The sequence below is a fragment of the Semicossyphus pulcher genome, unplaced genomic scaffold, assembly GCF_022749685.1.
Source record: "Semicossyphus pulcher isolate SPU_LCO1_2020_fin unplaced genomic scaffold, fSemPul1.0.p SCAF_5, whole genome shotgun sequence".
NCBI classification, from domain to species: domain Eukaryota; kingdom Metazoa; phylum Chordata; class Actinopteri; order Labriformes; family Labridae; genus Semicossyphus; species Semicossyphus pulcher.
The window spans coordinates 31176951-31204589 of record NW_027211726.1 but is presented as its reverse complement, the minus strand read 5'-3'; the positions used below and the strand labels follow the sequence as shown (position 1 = coordinate 31204589).

Genomic DNA, 27639 nt, shown 5'->3' with positions numbered 1-27639 from the left:
TTGATGTCCCCAACTGGGACTCTCATCCCTCTTCCAGTACACAGTCGGTGCTTTTGTTCCTCGTGCTCCTGGAAGTTTAGCACTCCTGGCAACTTGACAAGAAAACAGGACACTTTCCAGCAGCCTCTATGGAACGCCACGATGCTCACCAGGTGGCAGATATTATAAAAGGGATTAATGTTACTGCACGGTCCAGTTCAGTGATGATAAACAGAACAAATAAATTCATAACGGCTCTAAAACCATAATTAATTATTTTTCACCTGACTCACAGGTGCTACAGTGATTTTTAGGTGCTGTTCTCTGCTATTCACATAGTGTAACCAAGCAGCAACCGCCAATGTCGAAAAATGAAGCCGATGCAGAAGTGTAGAAAACTGCAGTTCCTCGAGTGTCCACTTGAGGCTCCAGAAAACAAGAAATAACATTACAGCAGATGGGAAAATGTCCTTTTTCACAGCAGAAATAAACATGTTTACAGCCTGGTACAAAAAACGCTTTCGCTATAGACAGCTAATTTTACTGTTCAAGATAACTGTACGAGGGGTGAATTTATTCATAACACACCCGTTTTAATTATATTAAGCCTTAAATTATAGGAGCCGGGTCACTTGATTGACAGGTGGGTCCTGCTGGCTGTCTGTTAGACGTCAACACAGACACACAGTCCGCTCTCTCACCGGGCGAGCGAGTCTTCTCTAGTCGGATAAATAAACACCTGCAGTCAGTCACCACCACAAACAGGACCTCCTCTGAGGGAAACATGAAGTTAAACCAGCTCATTCACCAGCGAATGGATCAGACACAGACTGTTTAGCTTTGATAACTTGGCGTTTGCCAACCCCTCGCTCCTCTCCAGCTCCACCCTCTCGACCAAATATGGTCACTTCTGGCTCCAGGAAACCAACATGGCGACGGCCATATTTCGGCTTCATTTACGCAGTCGAGAAACTGAAAGGTGACGTCGCGGAGGCTGCGTCCATTATTTATACAGTCTATGGTTGTAACCAAACAGTCAAAATATGCACAAGTATCTCCAAACAAAAGCGATGAATAATTTCGTGCATAATGAAATGTGATAATAAAAGGATAATGAAACAATAAATCAGGAATTACGATTAATGGTTTACCCTGAGCCCAAATGGCTTTTTTTGTCCAACCAACTGTTAGAAAACCAAAAGACTCTTCATTTAATATCTGTAAGGAAAAATAAGAACATCTGAAAAGCTGGAATCAGCAAATATTGGACATTTTGAAATGTAGTGCAAGGGCAGAGTTCTATAGGAAGGCATTATCAAATCTGAACATGAAATCAATAAGTCGTGCTCTTGTACTGAAAGAGCACGCTCTAGAATAAAGATGGGAACAACAAAACATGTCCAAGAAAAGTTGGAATCAGACCCACTGATGCTGAGACAGTGTGACACAATAACAGAGGAAAAACAGAATCGAGTACAGCAGCCCTGATTGGTTGTGTACAGACTTTGTTGAGAGTGTCTGCCAGCCACATGTATCCTCAGGAGGTAATGGAGAGATTTTAGCATCCCACAATCTATTAGATCAGAGAGCTTTAGATAGAGGAGGCTTTAGGGCCCGAAGATGCCAGCATGAGTGGATTAGTCTTACAGCTGAAGCTCACAGCTTGCACTCGCAGTCATAGTTATGAAGTAGTACACTTGCCTTCGCGGAGCTGTTTTTCTAGTGACGATTTATGCCACATTTTCATTAGTTTGCTTTATTGAACATGATGAAAATGCTCTCGGCAGGAGGAAGAGCCCAGATTGCTCCTGCACTGTAATGTTGTGATGAGTTTCCCCTGGGGACAGAGCAGGGTGGCAGGAAACCAGACAGCCTAACTGTTTCCACTCACTATATATAATCTGCACCTTTAAACTTCTTCATCTGTCTGATAAAGCGTGTTAACAATGTTGAAACTGGTCCATATCAGCAGTAGAGACGCTTCCCCGTGGTGGGATGCAGGCGGACTGTGGTCCAGGTTGAGGAGATAGCTCCTGCAGGCCCTTTGTGCTCTGGTCACCCCGTCCCTCCATCTATCAGGGCTCCCTGCGGGGACGCTCCCTCGCCGCTGCAGGCAGAGCGAGCACGCCCAGATTAGAACTTCCTGCAGGAAAACCTTGTCTGTTTAGTGACAGACTCGGTCCCGACGAGATAAGTTTTCTAATTAACCCGCGTGGCAGCAACGCACCTGAGATGGAGGAAATAAACGGGCTGTCTGCTGCTGCTTTTCACCTGCCACATACAACAGGTTCCCCCTCGCCCTCCCTCACAACTCTGCTGTGAGCCAACTTTTACAGCTCTGCTTTAGCGAACAGTCTGAAGGTACAGGCAACATAAAGCAGGTGTTCAATAGAGTGTCACTTGTTAGTACCTCTGACTCTGACCTGAGCAACATCTGCCCACAATCCCACGTTTCTGTCTCTCAAACCAAACCTCATTAGACAAATAAACCACTCTCTGGGCTGTGCTTTAAAGGGAACATCTTGTGCATTGTTAACCTGGGCCCTAGTTTTTACATCACCTGGGGTCTAAATGACTAATAGGTACAAAAGGTTTTGAAATCCCCACAGAGATAAACCTTTATGTTACAGAGGAAGATGTTTTTTTAATCCACAGCAGCTGTAACATCACTCTCTTCAAAGCCGACAGATGACACTGACAGAAACAGTAGTTTTACCTCAAACACAGGAGTTGCTGGTCTACTGCTGCCTTGATCAGTTAGTTCCTTGTGTTCGAGAGTCAGGAGACGGCTGTGTCTGGTTTGAAAACAAAGCATCCTGCGCCTCATGAAAAAGGTCTACATCTGTAGGGATCTTTCTCTAATGTTGTCGGACACTTTAAATGTGTCCACGGTTTAAAAATACTTTAAAAAAATGTGTTTTAAAGAGCAGCTCCAGTCATGTTTTAAGACATATAAAATGTTCTCCTATAATAATAAATTGTGTCTGAGATGTTTTTTCTGCAAAATACGTTTGTAAAAATCCTCCCAAGGCATCTCCTCCTTCTCCCTCATTATAAACTCCTCAATCTTCGTAGGCCCCGCCCACACACTCTCACGTGCGAGAACACGCCCACCCCGCCGAGCTAACATCTACAGCATCACGGTTACCGTTGCGCTAGCATGCTAACCGCCGGTTAGCTTTGGGCTAGCATGCTACATGCTGGTTAGCTTATCCAGCCCAGTTTGAAGCACCTACCTGTCCAACAGAAAGAAGGCCAACTCTGCATCGCTCTCTCACCATGTTCGCCGGTCTGAACGGGGCCCAGTTGCTAATTTGAACCACTCCCACACTCACCTCTACGCTGTGATTGGCTCAGGGAACCACGACAGCGCCCCTCCTGAAAACGTCCCGTGCAAAGCAAAACAACAGAATAGGTGCAGAGGGAAGGGTCTCACAAGGGTCTGCACACACACTCACCTACACACATGTACAGAGGCCCAGAAGTGATGATTTATATTATATCTGTAAAAGTCTATATTTTATTTTTCTAGGAAAATCAGACTTATTAAACCTTTAATGTTAGTAGTCATTAGTGAGTTTGCAAAAGTTACAGTGATGGTTACAGCTGACTTGCGCATCGCTGAAGTGGTTGCCATAGGTTACACATAATGATATGCGTAGCGCCACCCTGTCCTTTAACAGGATTGGCTCCTTAGGCTTGTGACGTTTCAAACCTGCCAATCTGGAAACGTGTTGTTCAGCCTGTCCTTGGTACACTGCAGGTTAAAAGCAGACATGGAGATGATGCTCATGTTGTCCCTGATGTGTCTTGTAGCACATGAAGAACACCACATGGAGATGTTTACAAGGTTAAACACTGGATTTTACCTGGAGGGGCTCTTTAAGCAAAATGTGTTTGTCATTCTGAAGCAAACATTAGTTTACGCCATAACATAATCATATTTCATTAAATCTTATGAGCAAAACAAAAGAACGTTTTCACACATTTCTCAGAGGTATTTACCAATGCAGAGTGTTTGGTTTTATAGAAATGTTTTGAGCCTGATAAAAAAAGCCAATAATCTCTAACCGTGTGACCCCTTAGAAGTGTGTGGGATGTCAAATACTCTCTGTTAATCATAATTATGTGGATTTTAAAAGTTAAGACTGATTATATTCCTAATCAGAATCAGAGGTGTTAGTAACTTTTTAAAAATGCACCCTGAAAGAGTCACCTTCCCATGTGAGGACATGTTTGACTATGACTAAGTTCTTCACTGGAATCAATGTGAAAAGTCTTTCTTAGCGTGTTCTGTAGGCTACCATGGATCAGGGTCTCTGTTTCGTTTAAGAAATGTTGCTGTACATGTCTTTAACATGAAAACATTTGTGCATTTCATTTTGGCAGAAACTCAACACCCCAGCTGTTCTGAAAGCACCGAAAGAGAGAAAGCCCAGCAAGAAGGAGGGAGGAACCCCGGGGAAGTCATCCAGCCTGCCAGCAATCCTCTACAGGTGAGGTGTTGGAAAGATGGAGTTTAAATTATGAAGTAAAGATAGTGAAACCACTTTGAAATTGTTTTTAATATTATCAAATGCCAGGGGGGGGAAATCGATGACTTACTAAAGGTACATTATTGTGTTTAAGCTAATTTGGGGTTTCATGTGTAAATAAAATACCTGCATTTATGGTGAGAAAGAAAAATAAGCAGTCAGTTACTGTCAGTTGGTTTCCCAGGCACCTGTTCCTGGTTAAATGTTGTATCTCATGATGTTTTCTTGCAGCTGTGGTATCTGTAAGAAGAACCAGGACCAACATCTGCTGGTGCTGTGTGACACCTGCAAGCTCTACTACCACCTGGGCTGCCTGGAGCCACCGCTAACACGCATGCCCAAGAAGACCAAGAACAGCTACTGGTGAGAGACACAGGGACACAAGGGTGGAAAGATACTGCTTCAGGACACATGAAGACAAATGCACCCAAACAAAGTGCGTCCACGAAAAGTTCTTGTTTGTTTCCACTGACAGGCTCAGATTGATTTTCTAAGTGTCTGACAACATCACAGAAAGGATCCCTACAGAGATAGACAATGTTACAATTTCAATACATCTGAGAGGTAATGATCTATGCATTGCTCCGTGGTGAGCAATTTGGGGTTCAGTGTCTTGTAGGGATCGAATCCAACCTTCCAATTGAGAGACGACGACTCTACCACTGAGCCACAGCTGCCCTAGATAAACCTTTTTGTTAAAGAAAAACTAGAAACCGCTATTTCATTGCTCTCTTCAAAGACACCAAACTCCATTGAAAAAAACAGCAATTTTGCCATGCAGAACACGTGAGTTGCTGCTCTGCTCCTGCCTCGTTTATTTGTGTTTTTGTGTGACTTTGGTGTTTAAAATGGTTTATTTTGATGCAAAAGAATATTCCTCTTATATATAATAAGTCCAAAAACTAACCAGTTGAGGCAGCCATAGACCAGCAACTCCCATATTCTGCAGAGTAAAATTATTGTTTTTGTCAATGGAGTCTGGTGGCCTTGAGAAGAGAGATGAAATTGCTGCTTCTGGTTTCAAGAAAGCATCTTACTCTTCAACAATCTCTGTAGGGATCCTTTCTGTAGTGTTGTCAGACACTGAATAACAATCTGAGCCTGTCAGTGAAAAAAACAGAACTTTTAGTGGGTGTAGTTTGATATGTAAAATTAGGGCGCAGATTTAAAAATACCATTTAAACCTCCCAATGAAAACCGTGTAGAATAAATTAACGTCAATGTCTGAGAAGTTACAAGTACAAAACAGTGTTTTGTTAGGACTCAAACAGCTGACAGATTCCCTGTAAGCCAGAAAACCCAGACTGCTGGAGAGCCATTAGTGAAGGTTACACAGTTCAAGATTCCTCAGAAGGAAAAGCCGCATATCAGTGAGATACTCGGCTGTACAAGCCCTCGTGCTGCATAACATGATTCAACATGACAGCACCGAGAATGTGAGAGGAATACGACAGATAGAGGCCGGGCCGCTGATGGCAGGCGCTCCTGTCTTTAATAAGGTTACAGATACATCATAACAGAGCATTTGTAGACAGTGAAAACATAACACATATTAGGCCTAAAATAGCCAACAAGCTGCACCAATTGAATGTTGAGTTTACAGGGGGGTGAGCGGACGAGGTTTAAGATGCTTCTTATGAATGTCTGACATACTTATTCTGTAAAAAAGAGCGAAATAAAACTGCATTTTAAATAAAAATCAATACCTTTGACACTCAGAGTTGGTACTAAACTCATAAAATATCTCCATTACGTGGGCATGAAGAGTGATTGCTTTTCATATTCATTCTTCTCCTGCCAGGAGTTTGTTTATTCATATTGCTCGTGACATTTGAGGCCAGTCGGTGGCAGCAGGATTATCAGATGACGGATGCTGAGATGGTGGAAATGTCACAGTCGCTTTCCTCAGCCACGGCAGTTTTTTATCTGTAGGGGAGATTTAGTGCACCTGTTTCCCCTCATATTATAGTTCTAAGATCTACCCTCACTCAGTGAGCTACTTCTTCCACTGTTTGAGGAAAAAGAGGAGAGGAAGGGAGGACGGAGGAGAGTTTGTTTTACTGTATTAAATATAACAAAATGAAGAGACAGCTGCTGTTACAGAACAGGACGTGTTAATACGTTTAATATTTAAGAATGAAGCTCTTTTTAGGTTTACTGGGTGGTTATTATAAACCATCTGTGTAACAGAAAGTGTGTGAACTCTGTGAGCAGAGTAATAACTAACAGCAGTGCTACACACACACACAAAGCCACAGAGACTTCAGGACACTGAGGCAGACGTATTTGGAAAGAGTCTTATCTATTGTAAGGCAGGTCCAACTTTCACTTGATTCAAAAAGTGGCATTATTATCTATTACGTTCGTCTGTTAGGAAGATGCTCTCTGAAGGTTTTGGTGTACACTTTTTATGCTATTTTAGAGCTACTACATTTATATAGGTTGTTTATTCCGTCCCTTTCTTTTAACAACGTTATATCACAGGAATACTGGAAAGGAACATTTCCAAATTTGGCTCAAACATTCACATGGACTCAAAGACGAAATTACTAGTTTTGGTGGTCAAAGGTCAAGGTCACTTTGACTTCAGCTGCCTCTTATTCTCATGTATGTCTCTATTAGTCCTCTTTACCTGCCTGTAAAAATAGTCTCTCAGTGAAGACAGCATGTTTCACACTAGCAAGGTGAACATGGAGCCTAAAAATCTGTTTCAGTGGTAAATGGACTGTGCTTTTTTTAGCTCTTTTCCAGTCTTGTGAACACTCAAAGCGGCTTTTACAGGACATGTCACATTCACCCATTCACACACACATTCACACACTGATGGCAAAGGCCTAAGTGCCAATCTCCAATCAGTATCCATGTACATTCATACCTGATGGCTCTGCCTTCAGGAGCAATTTGGGGACACTTAGACATGTGACTGCAGCAGTCAGGGATCGAACCCCCAACCTTCCGATTGAGAGACGGCAGACTCAGCCGCCCAAACAGCCCAAACAGAGTAGAAATCTTTCAGGGAAGAAGTAAACCTTTTCACTAACTCATCACAAAAATATCACACTAATTAAACTTTTTAACCTGAATGCTTCCGCGCGGCGCTCTTCCTATGCACACCCTCAATTTTGATGTAAGCGTGCACATCTTGGGGCAGCTGATCCAACACATGCCAGAAAGATATCACTGAACGTGTGGGTGTTGAAAGGAAGCTGTTGAGGAAACGAATGCATGATGTATTCATCACTTCTGCACGTGTCAAACAGCTGTTTCGATTAAAGCATCCATTTGCAAACTAAGGAACGCAGCGGCCCATTTGAATAAATCCAGAAACATCTAATCACACAGCCCTGATCAACACTTGAGACCAATGACTGTATACAAAGATAGACTCTCATTGCACAAAAGTGGAGCCAAAATCCCCCCCGGAGCAGACGCTGCCATCTTGCTCATCTGTATCCAGAGTGTGTGCGTTAGAGATCATCTGGGAGAGCCGCAGTATTGACGTCCCTCCCCTTCCTCTACCCGACACACACCTTTACCTTGTGTCCTTGGCGTGTTGGAGCCTCAGGTGGGCTCAGCCTGCAGCAGAACAGCTTCTTGTGTCGGTCTGAAGCAGATATTCAATCTTATGGAAAGTTCAATGATTGTTAGTGTTAGTTACGTCTCCTCTCGCCGTTCCTCCTCTACTCTGCTACTCGGGAACAGAACGCTGCAGGAGCCCCACTTGTCAACAGAGCTGTCAATCATGATGCCACACCCCCTTTTTATAGCATCAAATAACTAATTAAAAGTAAAGATGTCAGAAAAATGAACACTTGGACATAAATCAGCACGATAAGAACTAACTGTAATGACAGAAACCATGTGTGAGAAAAATGTATTTGACGTGTATTTTGATTTTATAGTTTGACTCATGTCCCATCTGTTAACATGGAGGAGGCGGGCTTTATGAGCTATACTGCAGCCAGTCAGCAGGGGGCGATAGAGAGGGTTTGGCTTCACTTTTGGGGAGCTGTCATGGCGGCCATCTTTTTATACAGTCTATGCTTGAGACAAAGACAAAGTATTTCCCAATATACTTTTATTTCATAAACCAAAAAATATGTGACAAGAAGCCTTCGTTAATCTGTTAATTAAAAAAATATGTTTATTTTTTGTAAATTAAATCTCATGAGCTGCAGTAACTTCAAGGCCCACCACAAGTATAAGATCACATCACATGAAAAAGGTTGATCCAAGTCTTCACTCAGAATAAAAACATAGTCTGCATGTAACAAACTCGATCGGAAATGATTTACTTTGTTTTATCGAAATCTAATTTCCAAATCTAAACATACATTTAAATACTAAATACATTTTTATTAAATGAATTCAAAGTCTTCACAAGTTATATAAAATATGAGTCTGGACACACATGGGAAGCTGCAAACTGCGACTTGATTTTGGCTCAATAGTTCCAGTTTTACATTAAAGACGACAGATTTGGTCCTGTGTTAGTAAAATCAGCTCTCTTCCTCCTCCTCCTCAGGCAATGCTCCGAGTGCGACCAGGCCAGCAGCGATGAGGCCGATATCGCCATGGAGACGCTACCCGACGGCACCAAGCGGTCCAGGAGGCAGATCAAGGGACCGATCAAGTTCATCCCACAGGAGATGTCGCCAGAGCCCAAGAAACATCAAGTGAGGGGCACGGTGTGTATCAGCACACTGGAAATCTAAACTGTGATCAGTGGAGATAAAAAGTTCTGTTTTTAGGACCAAAATAATGAAAAGATCGTTTGCTCAACTCGTCCTCCACTCTCATTAGAGTGTAATTGATGTCGGTGTTGGCTAATTGATTGATCTGTATTGATTACAAATAATTAACTTGAGATCTCATTAGTCTGATGCTCTCCTAAAGCTTCAGAAAGTCACACAAGGTGATCGTTTGTTCCCTCGAGCACAAATATTTAAATGTTTGTAACTCAAAGAACTTTAATTTTGGGAAGGCCGTGTGACTGAATGGAAAGTCTCATGGTGTCTCACGAGGCAGGGCATGACGTTAAAAGTACGCTGTGGAAGTAGTGCAGTAGTTTGTTCATACATGACCTTTGCCGCTCCCTGCAGCTGACACACAATTTCAGCGTCGTCCTCCCAGCCAGAAGCTCCTGAATCTCTCTCTAGTCTGCAGACATCTTTGCTGCTGCTTGTAAATGATCCTTCTGCTTCGACTGCAGATGCTTTTAATCATCCTGATATGTGTCGCTCTTCTGGTTTCACACTGGTCACATGATATAAATGTCATCACCCTGCCCACTTGCTCGCGGTGAATGTCCCTGACTCCTGATTACCTGCTGCGTTCACACGTCGGATCACCTCGACTTCTTGCTGACATTTTACTGGGAGGCTGCAGGGAAAAGTCTACCAGGATAAAGGTGTAGCATTGTGCCAAATATGGTCCCTTCTGGATCCAAAAAACAAGATGGCAGGGATGCTTTAAAGCATGGCTTCTTGTGATTGACAAGAGGGCTACAACAGTGACCATAAAATGTCTTGTTCAGACATAAGTTTTACTTATACTCCTTTCCCACCGAAAAGAGCGTGTTGATGCAGGTTTTTCAGACCCGCTAATAAATTCAGATTGTCTGTGTTCCCATTGCCAGTGAAGTATCCTCCTGTCCATCCTGAGGCGATAATTACCCGGGTCTACTGCAGAGTCATGTGACCCGGGTCTGAATGCCGATTGTAACCTTTCCCACTAAGCAAAAAAGCCGGGTGTAGCGGGTGTAGCAGGTGTTTGCGGGTTTTTTGACCAGTGGGAAAGCAGCTTTAAATACACTCTGAGGTAGTGGCTGTTCATTCTTTGAATTAGCACATTTTGTTTGAAGCTTGTTTTTTCGCAAGCCAAAATTAACCTCTGATTTATCCATCCATCCATTTTCCTCCGCCTGTCCGGGGTCACGTCACAGAGGCAGCAGACAAAGCAAGTTGGCCCAGACGCCCCTCTCCCTAGCAACATCTTCCAGCTCCTCCTGGGGCATCCCGAGGCGTTCCCATTTAGTATCACATTAATGAAAATTACAGATGGAGTGTTTGTTGACCCATCGTTCCTTTCTAGCTCCACCCTCTCGTCTGAATGTGCTCACTTCTGACTCCAAAAAACCAAGATGGTGACAGATAAAATGCTTCAGAACATTCGTCCACAAACTAATATGTGATGTCACTGTGGCTACGTCCACTTCTTACATACAGTGTAAGGGACAAACAAAAACAGTTGTGTATTTGCTCTTGGTGGACGTGAGGCAGGATGCAGCCACTCAAACGTATTCTTTGTTGTGTCACATAATTTGATTCGGGACGAGAGCGCGGTGGCAAATAAATGAAACTAAAGTCTCTCTCACAAATTCTTGTGAATGAAGCAGGAGTGTAAACCTGCTTGGCATTGTCTCTGCAGGGCAGTCTGCTCCTTTTAAAGGTTAAGGTAAGAAAGCTCTTGAATCTCAGCCTGCAGCTCAGTCAGGCGATGAAGCTTCAGGCGTCCACAGAATTAAAGCATTAACGTCTCCTCCAGCAGCACAGAGCGATGTGGATTCTTCGAGCTGGAGTGGCTTTATGAAAAAATAATCAAATGATTTGTGCACTTACGTGTCATTAAGATAAAACCTGGAGGAGATGGAGAAAGAGGGTTTAGCACAAATGCAGTTAAATGTCAGTCAAACTTAATATGCAGTTAAATCACACGTCTGTTTTAAAACAATGGTGTGTGTTTGTGTGTACATGGAAACAGCTGTTGGGTAAAGGCAGCGTAACACAAACAGCACCTGCAGGGAACAAGTTTTATCACCTGTGAAACTACAAACTAAAACAACACCATCAGTGAAATAAGAGCATCAGTAACACAAGTTCTTCAATATATCGAATTTTAGATTCTGGAAATAAAGCCATTAATTTAGTCTCATTCTGAAGCATCAAATCATTTTAAAAGCTCCTGACTGTCAGGTTAGAGCTCACAGAGCAGCCAAACAGCTAACGATGCTTTTTATTCCTAACCTTTCTTTTTTTTGTCTTTAAAAACACAACATTTTAAAAAAAATCTCTTTTTTAAAACCAATAAATGAAACGAAAAATGCACACAGACAAGACAACTCCCAAAATAGAAAAAAATTGAATCTCGTTCTCTTTGGCGGCTCCTATGGCGATAAACGGTAACTAACCCTAACTAACACTTCCCAGATATCCACACAGTGCTGCATGTGTGACGTCCACGGTTGGCTCCGGTTGTAACTCTTGATTTTCCTGGCTGACGGTCGCTTCCTTTTCAGACTGTTTGCTTCATCTGAGCGTCGAGTTTGTTTCTTCTTCTTTGGATTTTCACTTCTTTTTGAAGTTGTATCTGTAGTCATCCATCTTTTCTTTGTTTGTTCAGCCATAGTAGATTACTGTTTACTCGCAACACTTGCAGAGAGCAGAAAAGCAGCCGCTTAGCTCCGCCTACCCTCTCTGGCAGACCAACCACTGCTGGCTGATGGAAAACGCGTCACTAACTGGGCGCCGCTTGTGATGTTTTCCATGAATGTCGCCACAGACACCCAGTCTGTAATAATACTATATACTGCAAATGCAAAGGCTTTCATCAGTGGGCCATAGGCTCAGTCACCATTGTGTTACCTCATTCAGTGATAGATAGAGACTTAACATTTATTTACATGAACATCTGTGAGATTATCACTTTAAATGCTCCCCATTACTTTTTTAGTGTTGCATGTATGGATATGTTTTTATAGGAGAACAGAGGAGCTTTTCAATGATTCAGAATGTCATCAAGATTGAACAAAACTCAACGTTTGGCTGTGTGTTGCACAAATGCACAATTAGTAGTAGTAAATATGATGATGTTTTATCAGTGGAGTCTGGTGTCCTTGAAGAGAGCCATGTTCCGGTTGTTTCTGATTATAAAAAGGATACTACTCTGTAAAGGTCTGTCTCTGCAGGGATCCTCTCTGTGATGTCGTCAGACACTTAGAATAACAATCAGTGGAGCGATTCCAAAACTTTTCCTTCCTTTAAGTCATTTAGATTCCAAAGTCTGTAAAAAATAGAGCCCATTTTTAATTCCACTTTAATGATGAGACGATGAATAACAACAGATATATTATTTCACTCCAGGATTAAATCTGCAACAACAGTGACAGAAGTTTTTAAAGCCTTCTTGGCTTCGACAGAGTCCATGTTGTTTTAAATCGTCTGCTTGTTTCCCCACAACTTCTTCCATAAAGCAGCGATGGTGTGTGGACTGTGTCAGCCTGCAGAGAAACATTTAGTGTCAGCTGTGAGAGGGAACAGAACCCCCTCTCCATCCCTCACTGGATCCTACTTATCTGCACCGACCATGCTCTGATCCTGCGATACAGAGCCGCCTCCCCGCTCCCTCAAGAAACACTCCAGATTGATATCTGACAGCTCGTGGTGAGCAGGAGGGGCTGGGCTTGTCTTTCACATCCCTTTTTCTTTTTTCCTCTGTCAGTATGTGACCCGGTGCCACTCACCTGGGACTTGAGGGAACTTTCCTCTTGTGACTGTGGATGCTCACAGCAGAGTCAATTCCACTGAAGCCATTCCTGGCTGCAGTCTCTGTTACAAATAGAGGAATGAACAAAGAAAGGGAGGAGTGTCTCAGCCACTTCTCTCACTCTCTGCGCTCCATCTGTCTTAGAGGGGAAATAGTGGAGTGTTGGAGCACAGTGGCAGTCTGGGTTAATGTGTTTTTCTGTTCAGGTTTGGAAACCCTGGGCCCAGACATGTGCCGAGGACCCTGCTGGAGCTCTCGGGGATTAAGCAGCTTTCTGATTTTTCTCGCAGCCCCAGCCACTCGGGCGAGGCACTTCACTGCAGCATTTATCTTCAAATGCAAGGCGTGCAATGGCAGACGCTAAAAGGGCCCTGCTTTGCATTTTTAATGCTTTTACCAGGGCACCCAGGCGCTGGCACTTCTCTAAAGCCATGTTTCAATTTATCAGGACTGGCTAATCGACCTCCTGCTGGCCTCCGAGGCTGCGCTGTGTGTGTGTGTGTGTGTGTGTGTTGGAGAGTTAGTGTGTGCGACACACACACATTTACATTTGACCAAAAGGGCTGACATGGCCTGGTGCCACCTTGATGAAGCTGAGAGTCTTGTGGCTGTTATTCACGGCCTGTAGTGCCTGCTGGTGAAAAACCTTTAAAGTCAACCTGTGAGCTGGATGTTATTTAGTATGTATGTAATGCCACAGCTGTAAAGTTAATGCTCCATGTTTTACACAGCACACCTCAAACACTCTTAAATCCAGACTGAGCTGCACGCAAGGACGAACCATTTACACACATTAGTTCCTCAATATGAGGTCTGTAAAAGGAGCCCAACCACTGTTTCATTTAACCCTTCATGGCTCAGTTTGTATACTCAACATTTCTATGTCGACAATGAGCATGTACCTCTGATCACTCTGAGGATATTAGTGACTACTTTTATACAGGAATCCAGCAGGGTTTTTCGGTTAGCTGCTAGGGCTGTAAAATATCGTTCGAACCTGGTGAAATATTAATAGTTCAAACTGTAATGATGTGATCAGCAGCAGAGAACACTTGACCACGAACAAATTAGTAATCTGCTCTCCAGAGTCCCAGGATGCTGTCACGTTTTAAGTAGTGTGCCTTGTATTCCAACAGATGGCGATAACACGCTGCCTGCTACAAACCAATAGAGGAAGCTAACGAGCCAAGTCGATGTTAACCTTTCCTGCTTCAGCGTCCCGACCGTAGTCAGAAAGCACAGGGGACTCTTATTGTTGTAGCTAGCTTCGGGGCTAACTCCCGTCACGCCAGCAGCATGCAGGAAGCAAGACGCAGGAGCGCGACTTGAGTCTAACTGTACATTAGTTCTGTTGTTTATACAGCTGCCGATCACTCTTTGCTCTGCTCTTCCTCTGCTCTGGTCCCCTTGAAATTCACGCGACACACTGTTGGGTGTTTTCACATTAGGTAGGGTTGCTTTGTACCATACCCGAGTACGGTTGCCCCCCCCACTCCTCTCCGCCGCTCAGCTTTCACATTAATAAGTTTGTTCCGTACCCGAGGACACCGAAGGAGAAGGCGGCGGTAATGCACCTCAAAAACAAGGAGAAGACGAAGGGTATCATCAACTACGGAACATTGTTTACGTTGTCGTTCCAGTGTAGAAAAGCATGTCAATCACATGACCCCAAGCCCGTACACTGGAGCCGACCTTTGCACCCTGCCTACTATTATTCATATTTTGAAGAAAATATCCAGAACGACCCTCTTCCCCACGCTCCTACGGTATCAGCCATGGTCGTGCAGTTCAGAGGATGAGATCGGCGGTGCTGCGCGCATACGTGTATTAAACGTGGCTTTCGAAGGAGACGTTATAAAAAGCAGTGCACTTCCGTGGTTTGCTATGGTTAGCTTTCACACCAGATGCGTACCAAGTACACATGAACCGTACTCGAGACCACCTTTTCAAGTGGACCTGGACACGGCTCAACGAACCATGCTCAAGTACGGTACACGGTGTTCACACTAATCAATTGACTTTGGGGTCAAGTGATCCGGGCCTGGGTCCCTAATGTGAACGCCCTCTTAAGTTCTCTGTCACTCGCTCTTCCACCCCACTCTCACGCACCTAGCTCTTCCCAAAACAGAGCTACGCCTCGCGTATAAGACCGTGCTTCAGAACTGATCATCCCAACGCACCTCAGAGGCGCTGTATGGACCACTATAATTTGCATGAATTCCATATCACGTTGAATTTGTTGGAACTTGATTTGTGGGAAAAGTGGCAGCTCTATTAGCTGCACACACAGCCCACAGCCCGGTCGCGTACTTCAGGCTCCTCATTTACATGTTAACTCAGCTCTGTTACTACCTCTGCAGCTAGCTTAACAGCCAAACACTTTAACCCCCCATTCAGGCTTCATAACTATTATTCAGAGCAGTGAAGCAGATTAAAGGTGGCTTGAACAAGTGGTGTAAAAAATGGTATAAAAGGTGCTTATTTGCCCCGTTCACATAAACACTGCTAAAAGAATGTGGCCCAGACTCCAGATGTGGTCTGAGCGATCAGATCTCAGTGCTTTTTGGGTGCAATCACACCTGGGGTCGTCACGATACCAGAATATCAGACTTCGATACAATACTAGTAAAAAAAAACATGATACTCAATACCTGTTTCGTTACTTAAGGAGCAGGATTAAAATATTTCCTCTTAATCATTACTCAGCATCCAGGGGAAGTGTGAGCCGGTGTCTGTGTCTGCAGAGGATCTGCCCTTCAGCTGTGTTTCTATTCTTCTTATTGTTCTGCTGTTTGGGACGTTTCTGGACGTCCATCTTTGCACAGAGGTCTGGAGCTCAGCCAGCAGTCTGCAGGTCGGGACGACACGAAAACATGTCTGTCTCTCTGTCTGTCTGCCTTCAACCTATAAAAACTAAACCCTGTACCTTCCTGTTGGGTTGTACGGAGGTGGAGGCGTGTTAGTTTGTTGTTTAACCACTGTTACACTGCTTTATTTACATTAATGCAATCGCTCTCTTCACTTCCTGTCTACGTCGCTCGACCACAGCTGCTCTCTCTCTTTTGCTCGCGGCAGCTTTGGGTTGAAAATCTGACTGTAGATCTGTTGTTGTTTTTAAAGCATCGGTACCACACACCTGTCCTTAGAGCTGTCCAGCTACGATCTGTTCACCAAGGACCACTACTTTAGTTTTAGTCTCCCTCTAAATGAGTGTGTGAGCACTGTTTCAGAACTTACTTTAGTCCGCTATAAACCTAAACCTGAAAACCATTACCACTTAACTATTCATGTACGTTGGGCATGTGTGTGCTGCTGTAAACATCCATCCATCATCTATACCCCTGATCCTGTTCAGGGTCGCGGAGGGGCTGGAGCCTATCCCAGCTGTCATTGGGTGAGAGGCAGGGTTACACCTGGACAGGTCGCCAGTCAATCACAGGGCTGACACACAGAGACAGATAATCTTTCACGCTCATATTCACACCTACGGGCAATTTAGAATCACCAATGAACCTAACGAGCATGTCTTTGGACTGTGGGAGGAAGCCGGAGTACCCGGAGGGAACCCACGCACGCACGGGGAGAACATGAAAGGCCCACTTCACCCGAACCGGGATTCAAACCAGGAACCTTCTAGCTGTCAGGCAACAGCGCTAACCACAGCCCCCGCAGAAAACAGACACTGGTTCTGTCACACAAAACATGGACGCTCCCTGTCGGCTGATAGTTCGGCTGGATTTGTTCCGTAGTAAAACAGAGGATGTAATCAGTCATCAGGCTCTTTTCACCTTGACATTAGACTTCTAAAAATACCCCTCATCACTGCAGGTACATGTTAAATAATTTGTAAGAAGAACAAGGGACAGTGTTCATGTGTGCTGCATTCATTGGCTGCAATGATATTATATATTTTTTTACTTTAAAGCCAATTAAGGGGAGGTTTAAGGGGGAGTTCTGGGATCAAGAGGCTAACTGAAGGTAGCGATAAAATGCTCCCTCTAATGAGTCATGATTTATTGCTGCCTGCTACAACCACAGCACCAACATTAAAACTCCCATATGGACATATGCCATTAATCAGTTGTAAATTATGAGAATTAAGTTAATATATGTAGTTAGTAGCACTTCCTATGCTCTGTTAATTTCTCTAATCCTGTGTGAAATGATTCATGCTTGTTAAAGATGCACTGATGTACTTAATTAAAAGATTGATTTTGCTGGGGACTTATAAACTGCCTGCAGTTTTAATTTCCTCACCTGAGCAGAGCCTGAGATTAGCTGTGCTGTGCGTCTGAGCGCTTTTAGCTGAACCAGCTACTGATCTGCACCCTGCTCGGCCCTGCCTTATAGATTACTCCAACAGACACTGCTTTAATGCGGAAATTACTAAATAATGCTCCTCCCTTTGTTTGCTGCTGGAGGAACAGTGAAGGTCTATAGGAGCCAATTGGCAGCGTTCTTGCAGTTAGCATTCTTAATGATAAGTGCTCCATCTGGCGAGTGTTGGCGAGCCAAAGGCGACAGATGGAATTGTTTTCACAATCTGTTTAAATATGTTGTCGATTTTTCTTCCCCTCTTTAAACCTCCCCAGCAGCTCCGGCGCTCGCTTGCTCGAAACGAGAAGGAGATGTTTGATTTTATTGTCCTCCGTGCTCGAGTTAGGAGAAAGAAAACTTCAGAGCTGCGTTCAGAGAGCTGCTCGACGTCCACCCAGCAGTGTTTATCTGTGATAGCAAGGATGTGCTCGGTGTCCTGGCATGGTCTGCAGGAGTCATGTTTAGTGCCACAGTGTCATAACTAGCTGTTGGAGTGGCAGTGCTGTGAGTCAGGCTGCCTTCACGGGTTTAAATTTAAAGATGGCCGCCAGTATTTAGAGTTTTTGAGCTGAAATGGAACGAGACCTAAAACATATAAGACTAAAACACTGTGGCCTCTGACCTCAGGCATCACCTAGCCTGTTTTGTGTAGAGAATTTCCTGGTTGGGTGGTTGTGTATGAAAATATCCTTAGCTCAGCCGTCCCTGAAATACTCAAACCAGTCAAGAAACCTTTAAAGTCACTTAAAGGGGAGTTCTTGTATTTTTTTTAATCCTATATTTGCATATTTTGTGTACAGGGAGTTTTTGAATTGCTCCAGTAGATTTCTTCAGCCGGCAGCGAGAAATGGATCAAAGTGCGTCCACTAAAAGTTCTTGTTGTTTCCACTAAAAGGTTTAGATTGTTATTCTAAGTGTGCGACAACAACACTCAGAAGAAAATGGACTGAAAGGGAAAGTTTCCCTTCAGAGTTGCACTTTGTTTTTTGATCACAGCTTAACAGTGAGCTGTTTGTGTCTCACAGAGAACCAGAGGACAGAAGAGGAAGAGAATCCCCATCTGTGACGACAGAGAAGACAAGATCGAGGTTTGTCCCCAAATTTATATTATTTAGACTATTTTTTTATGGGGCTGTTTTTGTTAAAGAAATGTCAAAAGGAACCTGGCTCAAAGTGTTAGTAACAGGTGTCGGTAAAACAGGTGCGGCGCTGTGAGATTCAGAAGAGTTCTGTGTGGAACTGCTTCAAAAAAGAGGTCAAGTGCCAACTTCAAAGGTAAAACTCGCAGGTCATCAGTCTACATCAGCTAGGGTCGTCATTGGAGAGCGAAAAAAACACGAGTTGAAAATGTAAATCAGTCCGTCTTTCTTCTCGTGTGTTTGTGCGCACAAGGATCCTTGGAATAGTGGTTGAATAGTTCCCGGTGAACATGGACTTTTTGCTTGAAATTCCCATCCCAACTGGAAGCTTGGAAAACCAGCAGTTTTCCCAAGAGGGAAGCTTTTTTAATAAAACACACTTCACTCAGAAATGTGAAGGAGTCACATCGGTCTGATCCTAACAGAGACTTTAACAGAGTGTTCAGGAAACTAGTGTTCATTTTAGATTTACTCTTTAGATGAAATGTTTATTAGTTTTAGTCACACTTTAGTTGTTTTTACACTTTATAGTTTCAGTCTATTTTTAGCCGCCCAAAACTCAAAACATTTCAGTCCAGTTTGGTCAAAACGTTTTCTCTCTTTTGAGAAACATGACCCCCGTCCAGTCTCCGTCTTCTCGTTTTTTTAAAATTAAAATTAAGAGTTAAAATTTCAGCAGATCATCTGAACAGCACATGAATGATTAACACTCAGCATCTAAAGATTATTTGTCCTCATGGCTTCTCATTTAAACTGACTGAAGCAGACAGCTGCGTAAAACACCCCTTTTTCTGAAGCACCTTCACCTTCATGATACCTGTTATCTCTAATCGGGTTACCCAGTTACAGGAATGCATTGCTTGTATTTTGACGGTGGGGAAAATATGCATTTGAAAAGTCTGACAGCCGACCAACGTTTTAGTCCCGTCTCATTTACAAAAACAAAACACACGTGTCGTCAGAGGTTTTAGTATCAAAGATCTATCTTCAGCTCGTCTTCGTCATTCATAAAATATTGTTGAAAACATTTTTTGTTATTATTTTCATGAACGAAATGATCACTGCAGGAAATGTTGCTCAAGTGTGATGGTTCTCAAACTGGGATACTCGTAACCCGAGGGGTATTTAGGAGGACTGCAGGGGGAATTGAAAGTATTTTTAAATATGAATTAGATCAGTCATGTACACTTAACACACATAACTGCAATAACAAATACAGATTTTACATAGCAGCAATTCAGACGAGAAGAGGAGAGTGGCAGAAACTCACCCCACAAAGTACCAGAAAGTACCGTTAATATCAGGAAGAATACGTTTAAGTGTCTGTTTTAAACCGTCAAACCACCACCCGTTCTGTGTGATGAAGTGATCTAAAGACAGCGCACCTTATGAAACATTTTTCAGTTACATGTTGTTTAGTTAATCACACACTGAAAGAGCAGCGCTGTGTTGTACATCTTTATTCTGCCTTTATTCTACCAACTATTGAGTGCTCATCAGGGAGTACTTGGCTGTAAACATATTTCAAAGGAGGTACATTATTGAAAACAGCTTGAGCGCCGCTGCTCTCCTATATGCCCCATCCCTGCCTATTTAACATTTATTCCTCTTTTACATCCATCCACCAACAAGTGCCCAAACATACAGCACTTTATTCTAATCAGACGTGTTTCCATAGGAACCGCTGCCACGGGAACGCCGACAACGCCAGTCTGCAATGCAGAAAAAAACACCCAAAGCGGACGACACGCGGACCGAGTGTACAACCTGCAAAGGACCGGGCGACAACGAAAACCTTGTGAGGTGAGCGGGCGTGTGTGTGGGTTATTAGACATGCCTGTGTGTGTGTGTGTGTGTGTGTGTGTGTGTGTGTGTGTGTGTGTGTGTGTGTGTGTGTGTGTGTGTGTGTGTGTGTGTGTGTGGGAGGGGTCTCGTGAAGCAGCCATATCCTCCTGATGATTAAAGTTCAGTCTTCATTAGGCTGCGGCCGCCTGGGCTCTGCAGAGTGAGGGGGCTGAGGGTGTCTTCTCCACAGGCCGCCTGTATTGACCTGCCACATACATTTGCACAGTTCATTAAGGCGTAATGAATAGCACAATTTATCTGCTCCTTTTCGGGGGTTTCAGGTGTCAGGCGTCTAATAAGCAGGATTCTTCTTTGACATTGGAGATCTGTGAGGAAATAAAAAAGCAGATCACAGCAGGCATCCTGTCAGCACGTCGTCATGTGACCAATCTGTTTTCTCCATTCTCCTTGGTCATGATTTTTGTTCTGTTCCTCCTGAAATGCCATTAACTCATTGTACCTTAAACCATTTAATAACTTTATAAATGATATGTAAACATAGGTGTAACATCCTTCTCTTCTCCATCTTTATAATTGCTTCACTATCAATTTTTAAACTGAGACACGAGGCCTTTATCTGAAACAGGCTCGTATTAGAGACGTGCAAGTGCCTGAAAACCTGCTACCTTTTAATGGCCAGCAGGGGGCGACTCCACTGGTTGCAAAAATAAGTCTATGAGAAAATGGTCCTTCTCCTCTCTTGATTTATTCCCTCAGTAAACATGTTCCTGATGAGTTTATGGTCTCAATCTGTAGTTTTAAGTCTTCTTCAACACAGCGTGACGTTCATTTAGTCAATGATGCTCCTATTTAGAGTATAAATAGACACTAAAGCAGGGTATGTCTTAGGGCGTGGCTACCTGTGATTGACTAGTTACGACCTCAGCGGCCTGTAAACTAGGATAGCGTAGCAATGCGTTGTGCCTGTTGTTGAAATATCACTTTTGCTCATAAAAAACAAGATGGCGACAGTCGAAATGCCAAACTCAAGGCATCAAACCGACGGGTGATGTCACTGTGACCATGCCTTTACATACAGTCTGTGATTGTTACCATTTTTCTCTGTTGGGAAGCATGTCTTTATCATTTTAGTAGGACATCGCTCTCATCTCTCTCCTCTACACATCTGCTTTTTGTTTTATTTCATTGGTGATTAAACTTCACAGCCTCTCCATCTTCTCCACACTTCCTTCCATCCGTCTGTTATCCTGTCTTTTTAGCACAAATAATTCTACAACCATGAACTTTTCCTAAATCTACCCACACGTAAAGAGAAAAAAACAAAATAACAAAACAATTTCATTTTGGTTAGGTTTTAAGACATTTGACGGTGCATTAGGGCCTTTGTTTAAAAGAAAAAACAAAGAGCGCCGGAGGAGAAGAGTGATGTTCTGAGAACAAACTCAAAAATCTGAGATTTAAGTCGGAAATTTGACAAATTTATGAGAAAATAACAAGAACATTTGTGAGATTATGGAGTCATAAACTTGCGAGAAACAAAAACTAGTTAAACAGTGTTTACAGGAACCTTTTTGAGCCGCAACCCCGCCCCCAAAAAGTAGGCTGTGGTTGGTGGCCCCCTCCCTCTGATTCACCTGTTCCTCTTCTCCAGCCTCTTTTCTCTGCACACAAGAAGCAGACTTCACAGAGAAGTTACCCTACGACCTCATGACGGATACTACAAGGAAACAAACCTGCATTACAGACAGAAATATACAAACGACTTTTAACTAAACATTTACAAACAGTTACAATCAGGCGTGACGTAAAGATCGGGTTGCTGTGTCGCTAGTTTATTTAGAAATAAACACAAAGCAATGATTTGACACAATGTGAGCCGACAAGCACGAGCATCAGACACTTTGTGTGATGCAGGACGAGTCATGCCGTGCACACTATTCTGCTGAGCAACAAATACAGTGGTCGCTCCACTCGTCATGTTTTATATTCTTACAATCTAAAGAAAATAGTCCCTCTAAATCCCAAATCCCTCAGTCAATCAGCAGATTGTTAACTGCCAAATATTTTGATGAATCTATTGTCATTTTTTGCAGAAACTACTTTTGGCTTTCGGAAAGTTTTCAGTTTAATAATCAGGAAAAAAATCGTAATTTGAATCGCTGATAGAAACAAAGATTGCAGCCTCAAATTAATCCCTTTCTTCATGGGATTTAATGTCGTTCACATGCAGCCTTTTACTGACTCTACAGTTTATTCATTCCTGAAAAACAGCCAATTAGAAGCTCTTATTCTGCAGATGTTTTCAGAGCAGCAGAGTGATGCACGGCTCTGTTGTTGTACTAATGTCGGGGTCATTTCATTACCCTTCATCCCTCCTTTCATTTGTTCCTGCAGTATCATCATCATTTTCTCAGTATTGGAAGAGTGTAAAGAATAAGAAGTAAGAATTAACTTTTCAATATATTTTTCTTTGGTTTTGCAGCAACATACTTTGAACATTGTACACAGAGAGAGCAGAGTCAGAGACCCAGCTCTTGTGTTTGTTTTTCTGCAGCTCTTGAGTCAGTGTTAAAGTTTTTAAAGGGTTTCTGGTCGGGGGGGTGTGAGGTGTGCTGCCCTGACTCTTTCTATCTTTGCATTGCACAGGTTGTGAGAGCCGGGGCAGCCACCTCACCTCCCATAAAAACTGGGGACCGATGACCGGTTGGCTTAGAGAGACAGAGAGAGGCAGATTGAGGCGTTTGAAGGATGGCGCTCGAGTCAGGCCGAAGAACGAGACCGTCACGCTGCCCCGCAACCACGTCTGACCCAAACTGGACCTCAACAGAAATTGAGCTGGACTCTAAATCTAAAACATGGAGCTCAAATGTGTCTCTGGAGCCAAGATTTTTGGATTAATTTTGGACTTAAGCTGCTTTTACACACATCCAGTGACTTCTTATTTTGGCTCCAGTTGCATCTTTGTATTTGTCTGCATCTTCAAAGTTTTGAACATGTAGGAAAACATGTATGTACCGAACCATTTTGGCACAAACACAACATCTTTCGAGCAATACTTCAAACAAAAATGAGAAGAGAAGAGCTAAACATCGAGCTAAATAATGACGCAACTGTTCCTAATTTAATCTGTAACGCACTCGAGTCGTGGCGTCTTAAAAGATGCCGTGAAATGGGGACCTTTCTTTCTTAAGGTGATGTCAGTGGGCTCGTACATTTACATGCACACTAGTATCCTGCTAATGATCTGTTTTTTGAAACATGGCATCCTGATGAAATAACAATTTTAAAAAGAAGCCCTGATTCCTGCTTGTGAGAAAGCTGGATGTGCTTCCATGGGAACGCCTGATCCAGGTTCCTGATCATTCTTTGTTGGTACAGAACATCCTGACCGACACGGTTAGACATCAAGACACAATGTAGATAGATTATCAGAAGCCGGGACACCGTCATGATCAAGTTACAAGGGAAACAGACTTAAACCCACTCAGTGAGGGATCAATCCACTGTGGAAAGGTGAAACATTAAAACCACTGAAGATGTTCCTTATGAAGAAGCAGCTTTCTACAAGTTCACCTTTTTAATTGTGTTCAAACGTGAGCGGTTGTGTTGAGCGTAATAAGCTGCTGGGTAAAGGTGGACGTCTCTTTGCTTGTTGCTCGTGTTGCTCGCACTGTGGCAGCGAAGCAGCAACAAAACTGCTGCTCTCAGTTTATGCGTTTTGACGCCATCTTGAATAACTCCTCTCTTTGCCTCGAGGGTCTCCTGCACCAACATGTATGTGAGCAGTTTTAGATGAACTTTTTTTAGACTTTATTATCGGTACGAGGCAGGTTCTCTCTTTTTGTTGCCCTCCACATACGACTTCCCGTCAGTACCAATCCGTGTTATTGATTGAAGTCACTCCGATCATTCCAGAGTGAATTCATTCCGGATGCACTTGAACGTTGTGTTTCCTGAGTTAAAGGAGGAGACGTGGGTGTGTGTATAAAACCTGTTGCTGGTGTAGCAGTGAAGTAAAGCTACCATACAGCATCCGTAGTAGAAACAAACTAGCGTAGTTAGCATTTATAGCACTTGATTATTAGTCCTAATGTCTTCAGCGTATTAAGACATTTAGAAGTCTTCCTCTTGTCTCCGTATCTCTCAGTGACGGTTGAACTGACACGTCCTCAGAAAGAAGCCCAGCTTTGTCTCCACGTCCCCGCTGGGACGGAGTCAGTGCTGTCAGAACAACAGCTGCCTGCTGCTCCGTCAGGGCTCATGACAAGTGTCACATCCTGCCCTCATGTGTCACTCTGGTGCCCGCCCAGGGCCGATATGCATGCTTCTGGGAGCAGTCAAACCCGGGCAGTTTGCGGCTGTTTGCCCCTCTGCAGAGAGTCCAGAAACAAAACCACACAGGGTCTGTCTGTGCCGACTCCTGACGGGCCCCTTCCCATCACTCAGTGTGTCAGTTCTACAATGCATGGCTGTATCTATTTACTCGGACCTGTACAGTAATTTAATATAAGTTGTGTGTTCCTGTAGACTTTGAATGCCAGGTAGCTGTGTAGTGTGACCATGTGTACAGTATTTATTAAGAGGCCAAACAGACATGTGCTTTCTTTCTGTGCCTACATACTTGATTCTATATCATAAGCTTGTGTTGTGACGGAGTTGAACTCTGATTTGTGATGAAGTCTTAAAGCGACTGTTTCTTTTATTGCCAAACATTTGTTTACAGACGTGTTGTTAAGGGAATCTTTTACTGTACTGTGTTTCTGTGATTGTGTATGAAGTAAGAATGTGAACGTCGCTGCTGTTTGTGTATGTGAAGTGTCTCAGCCTCTGGCCTACAGCTCCTGGAATTAAGCGGAGCTTTAATAAACTCTTGACTTTTTCACCTTATTGCCGCAGTGATAAATGAGTGTCAGCCAGCTAATTAATTGTTCTAAAGGTGCGGCAGCGGCGGTCCGTTTGTGCGTGTAATGCCCTCTGTCATCTGTGATTTATCACCTGGGAAGTGGCCTTCTTGTTGGGAGGGGGGAGGCTCCCCGAACTGTTTCTTCTCAGCCCGCATAGAGAAGGGTCTAGAACAGATCTGCAGGATTCTCACACTGATACGCAGTAATACGCTCAGGCTGCAGCCTGCAAACAAAGAAATCTCACCTCTTTAAACGACCCAGGACGTCTAAATCATGTAAAGTTAGAACCCTGAAGCTGACAACCAACAGAGGACTGATCGGCTGTTTAATATTCATTATTATATATTATAATATTTATTTTTTCATGCAAACTGATTCATGTAAATCATATCAGAGACGAAGCACACTGATCATTTTTTAGATAAGATAGACTTTATTGATCCTCAAGTGGGGGAAATTCACTCGTTACAACAGCTCAAAGTAAAGCAAACAAGTGATGAATAAAAAAGGCAAAGACAAAAAGACAATAAAATACAATAATAATGTTGTTAATAATAAATATTTACACACCTTTCACTTATTGTGGATGGTTAAGTTTTAGTTCCAAGTCAAAAACACACACGGTGTGTGTCATGGTGATCTGGTGGATGATAAGTAAAGTGACATATTGCACACTAAACATATTGCAGAGGTTAATTTCAGTATTTTTGAACCTCAGCCTTTTTCTACACGACACAAAATGTGCTTTTGGAAACCAGCCTTTACTTTGGTCTTTACAAAGCCACCAGACTCCATTGACAAAAGCAGTAATTTAACCTCACAGAACGAGGGAGTTGCTGGTCTACCTCTAACTTTGTGTGTGTGTTCTTGTGTGACTTTGGTGTTTTTAATAGTCAACTGGGATCCCACACATGTTTGTTTAACACACAATGACCCAAAATACCAACCAATCACAGCAGCTGTAGACCAGCAGCTCCACTGTCTCCATGCGGAAAAAATCATGTTTTTGTTGATGGAGTCTGGTGGCTTTCAGGAGAGCTTGTACCTATTATCATTGAGTCATTTAGACCCCAAAATATGTAGATAAAAAATACAATATAAAGTTTGTTGGTCTGAATAAGTCTCTTACATAACATAAACACATTTTTCTTTACATTTGGAGCTTAATGAGTCGTTGAGTGGGACATTAACGAAGTAAAAAAATAGACTTGTCTCTGGTCGGTAAACAATTTAATGAAGACTGAAAACTCACGAAGCTTTGGCCTTTCTTGGCCTTCATTTTTCTTTACTCATCACTAACATATGTTGCAATACATCCGTCATGCAATATTTACTGGCTCTACTCTCCCGTGCCTTGATGCTACCTTTAAAGTCATTTAAATGGTCAGTAGTTCAAAAGAAAAATAAAGGGTAGCTATTGATAACTGATCAGTTATTTTCCAGGTAAAAATATTTGATATAAAAATATATATATATATTTGCTTGTTCCAGCTTCGTTAATGTGAGGTGCATTTTTTTATAGTATTAATTTTTATAGTAAATAAAAAGTGTCCCGTTTTGGATGTTGGTTGGAAAGAAGAAGCGATTTACAGACGTCACTTTGGGCTGTGGAACATTTTGGTTGAGCATTATTTGGACACATTTTTTGGACATTTTTAAACTAAATAATGAATCGATTACTCATGAAGATAAAGATGTTAAAAGGTAAAGATAAATGAGAAATATTATGAATGTTCCTCAACACATTTCTTCTGTAGTTAAATACCTTTAAAGACCTTTCTTAGCATACGTTCCACCTATAAGACGTTTTGTGCAGCTTGTATTCATATCGTGTCTCCATCAGAGGATGAAGCTGTTTGCTCATGGAGACTGTTTTTGTTCAGTTCCTCATGACACCTTAGGAAACCTCTGATGAAGGCCTTATGATGTGACCGAAGCTCTGGGAGCTAAAAAGTAAACTTCAGACAGACTGAGGTGATACTGCCTGCTCCAGTCGTGTTAAAGGCCAACAGAAAATACAAGAACAAAAGCCGTCTCTGTCTGCAGGTGTACGAGCAGCCTTTGTTATTCCAACAGTCGTGGTTGGAGACAGAAAGAGACATTTTGAGTTTGAACATCTCTGCGAAATGGAACCACCTCACCGTGGAGAACTGTAGCCGCCCCAATCCCTCATCCTCGACCCCCGGGGTCCTCTGGGACCAAACAGCAGCCGGCAAACCAGAGATCAGCTCAGCTACAGCTGCTTTCTGGTTTGGTTTGGGGATGAGACGAGGATGCGCAGGGAGGGGGAGGGAGCAGCTGAGGGATAAAGAGAGAGAAAAGCTAGCAGGGGAGGTTCTGGAAGGCAGTAACCTTTCCGATGATGAGTGCGTTTCCCATTACTGCTCTGACACCAGATCCGGGGAGATGATTTAA

At 43.0% G+C, this 27639-nt stretch overlaps 1 protein-coding gene across 4 annotated transcripts in view; it reads left to right on the top strand.

Annotated features, from left to right (window-relative positions):
- The window catches only part of phf14 (PHD finger protein 14), a 94960-nt gene that overhangs the window by 34319 nt on the left and 33002 nt on the right, over positions 1 to 27639 (top strand). Inside the window, exons 12-17 of one of the 4 annotated variants that reach the window (XM_069681365.1) lie at positions 4369 to 4475; positions 4746 to 4877; positions 9040 to 9202; positions 18401 to 18463; positions 20193 to 20317; positions 22967 to 25207. In XM_069681365.1, coding sequence (XP_069537466.1) covers positions 4369 to 4475; positions 4746 to 4877; positions 9040 to 9202; positions 18401 to 18463; positions 20193 to 20317; positions 22967 to 22973 — 597 coding nt within the window. In that variant the 3' untranslated portion in view covers positions 22974 to 25207. Of the gene's footprint in view, positions 1 to 4368; positions 4476 to 4745; positions 4878 to 9039; positions 9203 to 18400; positions 18464 to 20192; positions 20318 to 22966; positions 25208 to 27639 lie in introns of those variants that run through there. The other 3 variants (XM_069681363.1, XM_069681362.1, XM_069681364.1) reach the window with 3 other exon arrangements.